Source organism: Corythoichthys intestinalis, chromosome 16 (assembly GCF_030265065.1).
Source record: "Corythoichthys intestinalis isolate RoL2023-P3 chromosome 16, ASM3026506v1, whole genome shotgun sequence".
In the NCBI taxonomy this organism is placed as follows: Eukaryota; Metazoa; Chordata; class Actinopteri; order Syngnathiformes; family Syngnathidae; genus Corythoichthys; species Corythoichthys intestinalis.
The window spans coordinates 3692383-3706945 of NC_080410.1; the positions used below are offsets into that span (position 1 = coordinate 3692383).

Here is a 14563-nt window from a genome sequence, read left to right on the forward strand (position 1 = left end):
CCTGGTCCTCCATATATGAGTTGATACTTCCGCGAAGCACCTTGGGGAGATATGCTGCGTTCATGTATGTCGGGAGAACTGATGTGTTGTAAAGTCGTAATGTGGGATAAATACATGATTGCTACAAAAGTAGCCTGTTTTAATGCTCCAACGATACATCACAAGCTGAGTGACTGTTTAGCGCTTTTTATCGACACCATGTAATGGAGATTTTTTTTTTTTTTAAATTACTCCAACAACACGTGAATGAAACATCAATATTACGGTGCGGGTGTTAAACTCCCAATCATACAGTCTGAGTCGATGGTGCAAATGTGTGTTGATGTTTGTTTGGACGCCTATTCCCATGAATTGTAATTTAAATGGTTCAACTTTTCTCTTTACGCATCAGGCAGCTAACTGCAGTAAACTACTCTGGTCGCAAATTGAAGCTAACTGCTCTTTTAGCTAATTGGCTATGAATACAATGACAATTAACTGTGATTTGAGTAACAGGCTCTCACTCAAGAGCTTTGTTTAATATTGTGTTTATTTATGTGATATTGGAACTGTATCAATACTGATGCTATTTATTGCTATTTGTTTATACGACCAAAATGAATAGAATCAATCTGTATGAATTAACTGCCTATCTTTGGGATATAACCTCTAAAAATTTAGTATGTGAGCTATCATAATTTCCAGGTGTTTTACATGCACTTTATTTGTTACTGCAGTCCCTGTAATCCAGGGGTCTGCAAATCCAGTCCTCAAGAGAAGCTATCCAGCCTGTTCTCCATATCTCACTTCTTTAACACACCTGAATCCAATAATAAGGATCGTTATCAATAGGGTTGGGAATCTCCGGCATGAAGCTGATTCGAAATGTACAGTGGGGCAAATAAGTATTTAGTCAACCACCAATTGAGCAAATTCTCCCACTTGATAATATTAGAGAGGCCTGTAATTGTCAACATGGGTAAACCTCAACCATGAGAGACAGAATGTGAAAAAAAAAACCAGAAAATCAAATTGTTTTATTTTTAAAGAATTTTTTGCAAATAATGGTGGAAAATAAGTATTTGGTCAATACCAAAAGTTCATCTCGATACTTTGTTATGTACCCTTTGTAGGCAATAACGGAGGCCAAATATTTTCTGTGACTCATCACAAGCTTTTCACACACTGTTGCTGGTATTTTGGCCCATTCCTCCATGCAGATCTCCTCTAGAGGAATGAATAATGAATAATGAATTATGCTTTACCACTGGTATTACTTTAACCTTATTCACAGCAAAGTCATTCACTTATGCCTATGCTTCCACATTTTTTTTACTCCTCATCGCTGTACATATCTTTTTTGAAGGGCAGATTTTTCTTGAGGAAGATGAACTGATCCACATGTTCATGTTTAAGTAGACTGCGTTTCGTAGAAACAACATCTCCAGCGGGTCGTGCTTTCCACCATTGTAGTGAGTTATTTTTCAGAGTTAAAAACTCACCATCTCTGTACCGCTTCACACTTCACACTAGCTCTGTCCCATACAGATCTGGCTGCCTTCATCACTTCAAAGTCTGACTTTTGTTTTCCTGGTGCGTTGAAAATCAATCGCTGCACGTCGCTGGTGAGTGCTCAAACTGTCCATTGTTTTAGCATGCTGCTTCGTTGTTTAGCTTTGGGCTGTGAAGAAAACGCTATGGAGCGTGCGTTACTGTGGTTTTGTTAGCTCTCGGGTTGTTATGACACGCCCGTGACGATCGGCGACTATTAGTGGTTATGACAAAATGCATGATGGGAAGTTGAGGCAACCACGACTGTGAGTGGTGGTTGTTCATACTATATCATGTGTGCGGTCACACTCTAGTTGCACTGTGCGATGCATGACACAAGCACAGCATGTGAAGGAAAAGCTAAATTACTATCACACAACACATTGTAAAAAGTAATAGTATCCGATTCTTGTTGTCGCGATATCCCAATCCAAACTTTACTATGGGTTCATTGAAGATTTAATGGCTAACTACTGCTGAATGGTAAATTTGCTATCGATGCAGTCATATCTGTCACCTGTACAACCAGATATCCGGTCGTATCGGTTTATCATTATCAAGTTTAGTTATCAGGCTCCTGATGAGTTTGCTGATGATCTGATCATTTGGTTCATAACATGGAAAACAAGCTGGATAGCGGCTCTCAAGGACCGGACTTCCAGACCCCTGCTGTGATCTGTAACAAAATGTCTTATTTTTTTCCCTATTTGATTCAAACAGAAATACCCTTGCAAATGGATATTAGAAAGTTATTTGCTCGCAGCAAGGATAAATCAGCAAGAAGGAATGACAGAGGTAAGATAGGCAACATAAACCACTTTCAAGTCACTACCTACCCGTTTAGAAACACTGCATAACAGTTACAGTGGTATATCCCCATTTCTGTCCAGACAAAGTAGAGCAGCAGAATGTAGGTAGTGGTGAAGAATTTAGGCTTGAGCATTTATGTCACAGCAACACGGGATCATGCGAGATTTGCGACAACGCAGCCATATTGGAAGCACGTCTGCATCACGGGACATTTAAACTTAACAGCAAATACAATTCAACTGCGAGAGCCAAAGATGGAAAAAAGTAAGGAAAACTTGCCACTTCGATACAATAACAACCTTGTTACCACGGCGAAGGACAGATATGTGAGCAAACTTAAGGATGTGAACAATGTTGACCCTTACGAGCAAGCCGAACACAAATGGAATAAAGATGTCGACAAGCTTCCACCCCTACGCGAAATGGACATCATGCTGTATTTAGTGTTTGGTGTAAGTTACTACACTCATCAGCAAGTCCGAAACTACAAATCGCTACAAAGCTACGAACAGTTTGCTGCGGATCGGTGCAGGACCTGCACATTATGACCGTAGCAAACAGCAACACCATTGTTCTTGCAAAGGTAGGCAATGTGTGTTTACATTTTCATTGTCATGAATATCTGAATTTGTGCTGTGCTGAGCTGTGATAGTTAAGTGACAAATCAATGCTGTGTTTTAGAAAACAGATTTGTTGCAGACAATGTAGCCTGTGTACAAATTCTTTGTCACTATCTCACGGCAACATGTGACAGCTTTTTCATTTAGAAACGACAGGAATTATGTCTTATGAAGACAATGCACATGTATGCATGCTAGTTGTTTAGCTGCAGCTATAGCTAACAACAGGCCGACTTGGGGCATAAAGTTACCGAAATTTGCGTCGACAAACGAAATTAACTTACCGGAGTGGAAGTGCATAGAGCAAACTCTGTGTGTAACTGGAGAATCAAACGTTATGCCCTTCCTTCTGATCGAGGCCACCCATGTCATTCTTCGACGTTTGGTAGGTTCAGGTATGAGCTTTCCCTCGCCTTTTCTCCATGTAGGGATCCGGAAGAAACTCAATGGGGTTCCGTCGAGCTGTACATTCTCCTTTCTATTCAATCGGTTGTTGCAATTCTTTACCGAACAATAATTTTCAATCATTTTTAAAATGCGACCTGAGTCGAAATACCTCACTGTTTATGTTTCCCGGAGTTCTGACACCTAACTTCCTGCTTCCAACATGGCGATAGGGGCGGAAACCTCGCGAGTGCTACGTCATACGCTCGAGCCTACTTGAATACGTCACTTTTTAACAGAAACTTGGAATTTTGGTTCAATTATATATACATAAAGCAGTATTTCTGACTTTTTATTTTAGATAAGTATTTAAAAAATAGTTTTGCTCGCTGTCCAATGCACCACTGTGCCCTAAGCCCTGCTAGTTAGTCACCCAAAATGTAAGAAGTGACCGAAAATCCACAGAAAGAGAGAAATCATCCCCAAGTACGCAATTTCTCTAGTGATGGAATCTTCTCGTTTCTAAACAAAGTTTCTTAATGTTTAGGTACAAGTAGCATACACACAAGCGTCTGTTTACCTCCGCAGTGTGAGTGGTCACACGGGTTTTGCCCTGTTTCAACTGGTTGCAGTACTGGTACATGTCCTGGATGGACTGGACAACACTTCCCGAGCTTTGCCTCATCTCCCCGATGGTGTCTGCGGCGTCAATCAGGTCGCGGTAGCGTTCACCTACCATCTGCCTCAATTCCTCCTTCTTTTGCTCAATCTCCCCGCGGACTTTGCGCTCGATGCAGCGGATGTCATCGGTGTTGTAGCGCTCGAACACGACCACCGGATCTTTGATTTCCGATACGCTGAGGGACGACACCGAGGCATCAGTCATTGCTATTCCAAATTAACTTCAGCAGCTACAGGGAATCGTAACCCGGAAAAGCGAGAGGCAAACTTCCGGTTTCAACGTCATCAAATGATAACCCTAGTCATCAGTTGGTGCATAGATACTATGTACAAAGTGCCTCATTTATTTGTTAATATATATATATTTATTTATTTATTTTTTTAAATGTATGTTTTGATGTTTGTCTTGCACGTTTTTGTATCTGTTGTGTTGTAATGTGTGTTATTGTTTGGGAAAAAAAAAAAAAAAGTTGATGCCAAGATATCAAATAGAGAACTAGATAGAAGCAGTTCGGATTCGACGGCGTTAGTAACCAGCGGCCATTTTAAAGCAGTAGACTTCACAGGTGTTTCAGCGAACTTTAAATGGCGTACCGCACGCTATGCGTCACTTCCGTTCATTAATATTCATGGCGTTAGCTACTGTTGCTGTGGGGGACACGCTTCCGTTTGTCCAAAATAGTAAATGAATGGAAGTAGTGTACGAAGGAGATGTTTACAGAGCTAAACCTACCAATTCTGTCCAAAAATGATGTCCCTGGTGCCAATAGTGCGGTCAAGCCACCCTCCACTCGTTAAAACGAAGTCAAGCTAGCCGCCCCTCATTTGGATCATTGTTTGCATTGTGTGCATTACGGTAATGCAACGCGCTGGCTTCCTAATGGTGCAACTTGCTGGATTCATAATGGAACGCGTTGGCTGCCCATTTCCGCTGTCATTTCGCCAGATTTAAAAAATTGATTTAAAAAAATCTGCCTGATATCCCGGAACGGTTCCACTTCTGAGGTATACTACACTACCCCAAGACTCGAACTAAAGTACTCTGATAAAATTCTGATGTATCATTTCAAAATAAAAGTACTTTGAAAATTGCCCATTTTGGCTGTCATTTCGCCTGATTTCAAAAATTAATTTAAAAAAATCTGGCTGATATCCCGAGACGGTTTCACTTCTGAGGTATACTAGACTACCCGAAGACTCGAACTAAAGTACTCTGATAAAATTCTAATGTATCATTTCAAAATAAAAGTACTTTGAAAAATGCCCATTTTTGCTGTCATTTCGCCTGATTTCAAAAATTAATTTTAAAAAATCTGGCTGATATCCCGAGACGGTTCCACTTCTGAGGTATACTAGACTACCCCAAGACTCGAACTAAAGTACTCTGATAAAATTCTGATGTATCATTTCAAAATAAAAGTACTTTGAAAAATGCCCATTTTTGCTGTCATTTCGCCTGATTTCAAAAATTGATTAAAAAAAATCTGCCTGATATCCCGAGACGGTTCCACTTCTGAGGTATACTAGACTACCCCAAGACTCGAACTAAAGTACTCTGATAAAATTCTGATGTATCATTTCAAAATAAAAGTACTTTGAAAATTGCCCATTTTGGCTGTCATTTCGCCTGATTTCAAAAATTAATTTAAAAAAATCTGGCTGATATCCCGAGACGGTTCCACTTCTGAGGTATACTAGACTACCCCAAGACTCGAACTAAAGTACTCTGATAAAATTCTGATGTATCATTTCAAAATAAAAGTACTTCGAAAAATGCCCATTTTTGCTGTCATTTCGCCTGATTTCAAAAATTGATTAAAAAAAATCTGCATGATATCCCGAGACGGTTCCACTTCTGAGGTATACTAGACTACCCCAAGACTCGAACTAAAGTACTCTGATAAAATTCTGATGTATCATTTCAAAATAAAAGTACTTTGAAAATTGTCCATTTTTGCTGTCATTTCGCCTGATTTCAAAAATTAATTTTAAAAAATCTGGCTGATATCCCGAGACGGTTCCACTTCTGAGGTATACTAGACTACCCCAAGACTCGAACTAAAGTACTCTGATAAAATTCTGATGTATCATTTCAAAATAAAAGTACTTTGAAAATTGCCCATTCTGGCTGTCATTTCGCCAGATTTCAAAAATTAATTTAAAAAAATCTGGCTGATATCCCGGGACGGTTCCACTTCTGAGGTATACTAGACTACCCCAAGACTCGAACTAAAGTACTCTGATAAAATTCTGATGTATCATTTCAAAATCATATCTGCCTCATAGTTCTGAGAACAAGGGTTGGTTCAAGTCATGGCTCCGGCCTTGCTGTATGACACTTCTAAAATACAGGATTGGTGAAAAGGTGTCTCCTTGTCCAGTAGGAGTGAAATCCTCCTCCCACTGCGGTCCTTTGTGGAATTAGTTTGGTGACTGCTGATCTAAAGTCCCTTTTGAAAAGCGAGGACACTACAATTTGCATACTTTCTATGTTATCCGTGTGTGTGTTGTTTTTTATGGCCCTGCAATCGGCTGGTAACAAGTTCAGGGTATACCTTTCTTACTGTTAATGGTGAACTGACAAAGGCTCCATCACCCTGGCAGCCCTAGTAAGGATACCCAGCAAAGAGGATGAATGAATAAAAAAAAAAAAACACATGATATTACAGTTGTAAACAAGGGTGAAAGTGGCTAGAATTTCTTGCTGGAACTCCCTGACGTGAAGGTCGCTACGGAGCCAGAAATTTTATTTAATTTTTTTCTTTCATTTTTGTTTTGTTTTTGGTTTTTTTGGGGGGGGGCAAACCTCTTAAACTACTGAAATGCAAAGAAAACTGTTTTAGCACAGTTATTTGTATAACACATACAAAAACCGATTTTCATTCAAAATTGTATTTTTTCAATGATATGCAAAATAAAAGTTATCAAAAACAGCTAAAACCCCAACCTTCATCTTCTAATTTTTATTTTCCCTTATTTCTTCACATACTAAATGCCAAATCTCAATTTTAACTAGTAAAGAACATAGGAAACATTAAAATTGAAGTCAATGTAAACATTTACTTATTTTTAAATGATAATAAAGATATAAGTAACATACATTCAGAAAAATAAGTACAAATGACTTATATTATGCAGAGTGAAATGAAATATAGTTTGAACATTGACTTTTTTAAATCATAATGAAATGAATGAATGAATAAATGAATAAGTAGCCTAAAATAAAAGAACAAATATAAGTCCAATGGGCACATTGACAGCTAAGATGTTCTGTACCTCCCCATCAGAGCAAATAAAACTAAATATGATAAATAAGCCTCCTCAACTCTTTCGTTGCTCTTAAAGATTTGATCCATTTTATGTTGCATTGCCCTTTTTTTGTCGCATCAATTCAACGACTTTAAAAATTTTTTTTTTTTTTTTTTATTGCTGTTCCAGAAAACATGCACATTTGTACCAATCAGAGCTAACTACCTCTGCTGATAACATGTCAGTATGTCAGCCAATTGGACGGGTAAATGAGTACAGCCGTTTTGCTTTGCTGCGTGCATTTTCACATTGACGTGACTCATCATCGTCAGACTCGGATAACTACTGGAGCTGGGGAAACCTCCATGCCGTCCGCGGAATAAAATAAATTATAAATATTGGTGGAAACGGATTACGCTACACAAGCACTTTATTACCTTGGTCTTTCCAAGGGAAAGAACAAGGTTATGTTGTTGTGCAACTTTATCGTACTTATTTTTATTTTTATTATTACCTTGGTCTTTCCAAGGGAAAGAACAAGGTTATGTTGTTGTACAACTTTATTGTACTTCTTTATTATTATTCTTTATTATTATTATTATTCAATAATTGTTGACGTTTTTTTCGGCGCGCCGCGCAGCCCGAACCGTAGCACCGATCGGCACCGTTCAAGTATCGGCACGACCGGAATTTTCGCGCGACGATGGGAATTTTTCAAACGGCCCCGAAAAATTTTCCGTTCGCCCGTAAACGGCAAATTTCCGAAAAATAAAAAAAGTTTCAAAACGCTACTTGTCCTACAATTTTTGACCAAATCACATAATTTGGGTATCAAAAATTCCGGGACGGTGAGGGGCATAAAAGTTGTATACAGAATTTGACAAAAATTTACGGTTCCCCGGAAATTTGCCAAAAACTTTCCTATTCATTTTGAATGGAAAAAAAACGTGCGCTTCACAGCCCGAACCATAGCACCGATCGCCATCGTTCAAGTTTTGGCATGACCGGAATTTTCGTGCGACGCAGGGTCTTTTTCAAACGGCCCCGAAAAATTTTCCGTTTGCCCGTAAACGGCAATTTTCCGTAAAAAAAACAAAAGTTTCAAAACGCTACTTGTCCTACAATTTTTGACCAAATCACATAAATTGGACATCAAAAATTCCGGGACGGTGGGGGGCATAAAGATTGTATACAGAATTTGGAAAAAAATTACGGTTCCCCGGATATTTGCCAAAAACTATCCCATTCATTTCTAATGGGAAAATTTCCCATTCACTTCCAATGGGATTTCCATTGGAATTTACATCATTGATGCCATTGACGGCCATAAATGTCGAATCTATTGATGCCAATGTACTTGGATTCAATTGACTATATGGATGTCGATGCCAATGACGGCCATGGACGTCCAAAATTTTTCCCATTCATTTTCAATGGGGAAAAAACTACATTTCCCCAAATCAACAGAAAATGACCAGATATCAATAGGACGTGTCCCCCAAACGTCCCTAACTCCATTGACGCTTATAGGGGGTTCTGCCATTGACGGCCATGGACGTCCAAAATTTTTCCCATTCATTTTCAATGGGGAAAAAACTAAATTTCCCCAAATCAACAGAAAATGACCAGATATTAATAGGACGTATACCCCAAACGTCCCCAACTCCATTGACGCTTATGGGGGGTGCTGCCATTGACGTCCATGGACGTCCAAAATTTTTCCCATTCATTTTCAATGGGGAAAAAACTAAATTTCCCCAAATCAACAGAAAATGACTAGATGTCAATAGGACGTGTCCCCCAAACTTCCCCAATTCCATTTACGCTTATGGAGGGTGATGCCATTGACGTTCATGGACGTCCAAACTTCCCATTCATTTCCAATGGCATTTCTTCATGTTTGTTCATTCTATTGATGCCAATGTACTTGGATTCAATTGACGCTTATGTAAGTTGATACCATTGACGTCCATGGACGTCCAAAATTTTTCCCATTCATTTTCAATGGGAATTTTTTTTTTTCCCCAAATCAACAGAAAATGACTAGATATCATTAGGACGTGTCCCCCAAATGTCCCCGATTGCATTGCCGCTTATGGAGGGTGATGCCATTGACGTCCATGGACGTCCAAACTTCCCATTCATTTTTCCAATGGCATTTCTTCATGTTTGTTCATTCTATTGATGCCAATGTACTTGGATTCTATTGACGCTTATGTAAGTTGATACCATTGACGTCCATGGACGTCCAAAATTTTTCCCATTCATTTTCAATGGGAATTTTTTTTTTTTTCCCCAAATCAATACAATATGACCAGATATCAATAGGACGTGTCCCCCAAACTTCCCCAATTCCATTGAAGCTTATGGCGGGTACCGCCATTGACGGCCATGGACGTCCAAATGTCCCATTCATTTCTAATGGCTATAAATTATGTTTTTTCATTCTCTTGATGCCAATGTACTTGGATTCCATTGACGCCTCTATAAGTTGATACCATTGACGTCCATGGACGTCCAAAATTTTTCCCATTCATTTTCAATGGGAATTTTTTTTTTTTCCCCAAATCAACAGAAAATGACTAGATATCATTAGGCCGTGTCCCCCAAATGTCCCCGATTGCATTGCCGCTTATGGAGGGTGATGCCATTGATGTCCATGGACGTCCAAATGTCCCATTCATTTCTAATGGCATTTAATTATATTTTTTCATTCTATTGATGCCAATGTACTTGGATTCCATTGACGCCTATGTAAGTTGATACCGTTGACGTCCATGGACGTCCAAATTTTTTCCCATTCATTTTCAATGGGAATTTTTTTTTTCCCCCAAATCAACAGAAAATGACAAGATATCAATAGGACGTGTCCCCCAAACTTCCCCAATTCCATTAACAATTATGAAGGGTGCCGCCATTGACGTCCATGGACGTCCAATTCTCCCATTCATTTCTAATGGCTTTTACTTTGTTTCGTGCCATTGACTGGCATTATGGTCCATTCTATTGATAGACCTAAGTGGGGCTAAGATCTGTATCTCCACAGAGGAAAGACCAAGGTGTAATTTCTCAAGAAATTGCAGTTTCTAGTTATTATTCATCTTATTCTCCGCGTTTTTTCGGCGCGCCGCACAGCCCGAACCGCTGCACCGATCGGCACCGTTCAAATATCGAAACGTCCGGAATTTTTGCGCGACGATGGCTTTTTTAAAAACGGCCCCGAAAAATTTTCCGTTTTCCCGCAAACGGCAATTTTCCAGAATTTTTTTTTTTTTTCAAAATGTATCTAGTCCTACAATTTTTGACCAAATCACATAATTTGGGTATCAAAAATTCCGGGACGGTGAGGGGCATAAAAGTTATATACAGAATTTGGGAAAAAATTACGGTTCCCCGGAAATTTGCCAAAAACTGTCCCATTCATTTCTAATGGGAGAATTTCCCATTCATTTCAATGGGATTTCCAATGGAATTTACATTGCATTGATGCCATTGACGGCCATGCATGTCGAATCTATTGATGCCAATGTACTTGGATTCAATTGACTATATGGATGTCGATGCCATTGACGGCCATGGACGTCCAAAATTTTTCCCATTCATTTTCAATGGGGAAAAAACAAAATTTCCCCAAATAAACAGAAAATGACCAGATATCAATAGGACGTGTCCCACAAACGTCCCCAACTCCATTGACGCTTATAGGGGGTGCTGCCATTGACGTCCATGGACGTCCAAATTTTTTCCCATTCATTTTCAATGGGTATTTTTTTTCTTCTCCCCAAATCAACAAAAAATGACCAGAAATCAATAGGACGTCTCTCCCAAATGTCCCCAACTCCATTGACGCTTATAGGAGGTGCTGCCATTGACGTCCATGGACGTCCAAAATTTTTCCCATTCATTTTCAATGGGAATTTTTTTTTTTCCCCAAATCAACAGAAAATGACTAGATATCATTAGGACGTGTCCCCCAAACTTCCCCGATTCCATTAACAATTATGAAAGGTGCCGCCATTGACGTCCATGGACGTCCAATTCTCCCATTCATTTCTAATGGCTTTTACTTTGTTTTGTGCCAATGACTGGCATTATGATCCATTCTATTGATAGACCTGAGTGGGGCTAAGATCTGTATCTCCACAGAGGAAAGACCAAGGTGTGTAATTTCTCCCGAAATTGCAGTTTCTAGTTATGCTTGTTGTTAACACTTGTGTATGTAAATCTGATGTTGGTAGATTGTTTTCTTCTTGGCATGTGTGGCAGCTTGGCATTTTTATTTATTTATTTATTTTTTTAACATAGCGTTTTGACAGTTGCCGTCATATTTTCGGAATCAAAGCACAGTGTACCAGAACAGCATTCCGGCCCTGAATTTAATACCAGAACTGCGTTCTGCCCCTGAATCTTATACCGGAACTGCGTTCATGACCGTTTTGGCCCACTTTCACCCCTAGTTGTAAATGATATATTTTGAATTTTAATTTAAAAGTGTCACATATAAAAGACAGCAATTTATGAATTTATCCTTGTCTAAAGTTCCCACCCAACATAACATGACACCCAATGCAATGCATAAGCATGCTTATGCATAACATATAATGCATAACAATTGTTTCCTTTTGGCAATTTTCAACTCCTGTTCATTCGTTCCTAGGCGCTGTTAATGGTACCACCTATTGAAGCCATCCCCCTGGATCAAAGAGCAGTCAAAATAAAAACATCATTGGGTGTCATGTTATGTTGGGTGGGAACTTTAGACAAGGATAAATGCATAAATTGCTGTCTTTTATATTTGAGGCTTTTAAATTAAAAATCAGAACATATCATTCACCACTGGAATATCATGTATTTTTATGTTATGTGTGATACACACACTCGGATAACATACAAAGTATGCAAATTATAGTGTACTCGCTTTTCAAAAGGGACTTTAGACAGTGGCGCCTCCAGAAATTTTTCATAGGGGTGGCCAGATGGGGCCACTTCAAATCTTGGGGTGGCCAAAACTAAAAGCTATAATTTCAGGTTTTCTTTATATTATTGCAGTTGAAGGGGAAACGATATCGTCATCGCACACACCATATAACTGTTTGCATCGTCGCTGACTCCCCCGAGGAGCCAGGCTAAGGAGGAAGCTAAACTCCGCGCGTTCCTGTGTTAACCCTTTGCACACTGACTCCATGTTTCAAAAGCTTGAAGAACACTCGCCGAAAACAGGTTGACAATTTATTCGTCGACAATGGTCAAAGACAAGGCAAAAACAGACGACGGAGGGACAATTCTGGATCCAAAACAAGGCTACATGTTTCCGAGCAGAAGAAAATCTGTCTTATCTCAGTGTCCAGTCTTTTTGAAGTCTTTGCTGACGCGGGTCTCGTCGAAGGCGTTTCTGGGCGTTGCTTTGGGGCCGCCCCCGCTGTGGCCGGTTTTGGGCGGTTTAGGTTCGTGCGCGGATTGGGACGCCCGCTATCAACTTTGCTGTCCGGGCTGGTGGTGCTTGTTTTAGGACAAAGCGCTTTGTCCTTGGAGTTTGCTGAGAGCAGATTCCCCGAGTATGTGCGTCACTCTTGTGATAAGACGGCATTGTGTATCTCTATTTCTTCTCATTAAACTATGGTGTGCTATTTATTTTATATTAGTAGTGTAGTCCTACCGTAAATATGAAAATGATACACATTTCCTGATTAATTATATTACGTGTGTTAGCCTAATGCAAACAGTTAGACGGTGCCTACGAAAACCTGTACCATATGTATGTGTTAGACTATATATGTGTTAGACTAATGCAAACAGTTATATGGTGTGTGCGATGACGATATCGTTTCCCCTTCACAGTACAAAGGTCAGGAGAAAACTAGCAGAAAGACTTAAGGACACGGCTACTGATATACTTTGGTGTATTGTGTAATATTTGATGCTACTAATGATTTAATGTGCATTGTCCATAACTGGCCAGTCAACATTTTAAGTTCCACAACAATTCTGTTTTATTGTGTTATGTATATAATAGGCATAAGGTGTACATTTAACTAGGGCTGTCAAACGATTAAAATTTTTAATTGAGTTAATCACAGCTTAAAAAGTAATTAATCGCAATTCAAACCACCTCTAAAATATGCCATATTTTTCTGTTGAAAATTGTTATTACTACTATTTATTTTTTATTACTATTGTTGAAATGGAAAGATAAGACAAGACGGCTACAGTGGGGAGAACAAGTATTTAATACACAGTCAATGGGAAAACCCATTGGCAGTGTATCAAATACTTGTTCTCCCCACTGTATATACATTCAACATACTGGACATAAGTACTGTATTTTTTTATTATAACAATAAATCCACCAGATGGCATTAACATTATGAACATTATTTCTGTGAAAGGGATCCACAGGTAGAAAGACTTGTAATTCTTAAAGGATAAATGTGAGTTTGTATATTGTGACTAAATATTGCCATCTAGTGTATTTGTTGAGCTTTCAGTAAATGTTACTGTAGCGACTTAACTGTCCTGCCCAAATGCATGATGGAAAGTGGTGCAACCATGACTGTGTGTGGTGCCTGCAAATGCTATATCTTCTCTGCGTAAGAAAAAGATCAACTCCTGTCATTCTTCCCCACGTCGCTTCCCACAATATTTATAGTTGCTGTGGGAGAGATGACAAAGCTTTTGGCAATTAAACGCACGGCCCCAATGAATGCTTGTATCTACTCCACTCACTTGACACTGCCTCTTTTCTCTGTATATAAGTAAAACGGCGCCATTGTAGGGTGTTTGCGGCAATGCTTGAATGAGTCCTACCACAAATGCGTTAATTGCGATAAATATTTTCACGTGATTAATTAAATTAATTACCGCCCATTAACACGATAAATTTGACAGCCCTACATTTAACAAAACAAAATAAATGCATTCATTTGGGATGAAATGCATAACTGATGCTACAACAATTTAACGATATACTGGCAAGCGGGGTGGCCAACCAATTTATAGGGGTTGCCGTGGCCACCCCTATAAATTGACTTTAGACCACTTACTTTAGACCACTGACTTTAGATCAGCGGTCACCAAACTAATTCCACAAAGGACTGCAGTGAGTGGAGGATTTCATTCCGACTGGACAAGGAGACACCTTTTCACCAATCCTGTGTTTTAGAAGTGTCATACAGCAAGGCCGGAGCCATGACTTGAACCAACCCTTGTTCTCAGAACTATGAGGCAGATATGATTTTGAAATGATACATCAGAATTTTATCAGAGTACTTTAGTTCGAGTCTTGGGGTAGT

At 39.3% G+C, this 14563-nt stretch overlaps 1 protein-coding gene across 3 annotated transcripts in view; it reads right to left on the reverse strand.

The window, feature by feature from the left end:
* cog1 (component of oligomeric golgi complex 1) overlaps window positions 1-4282 on the reverse strand; it is a 54510-nt gene extending 50228 nt beyond the window's left edge. For all 3 annotated transcript variants that reach the window (XM_057861000.1, XM_057860998.1, XM_057860999.1), the window contains exon 1: window positions 3925-4282. In XM_057861000.1, coding sequence (XP_057716983.1) covers window positions 3925-4230 — 306 coding nt within the window. In that variant the 5' untranslated portion in view covers window positions 4231-4282. The remainder of the gene's footprint in view (window positions 1-3924) is intronic.
* Window positions 4283-14563: the final 10281 nt, after the last annotated feature.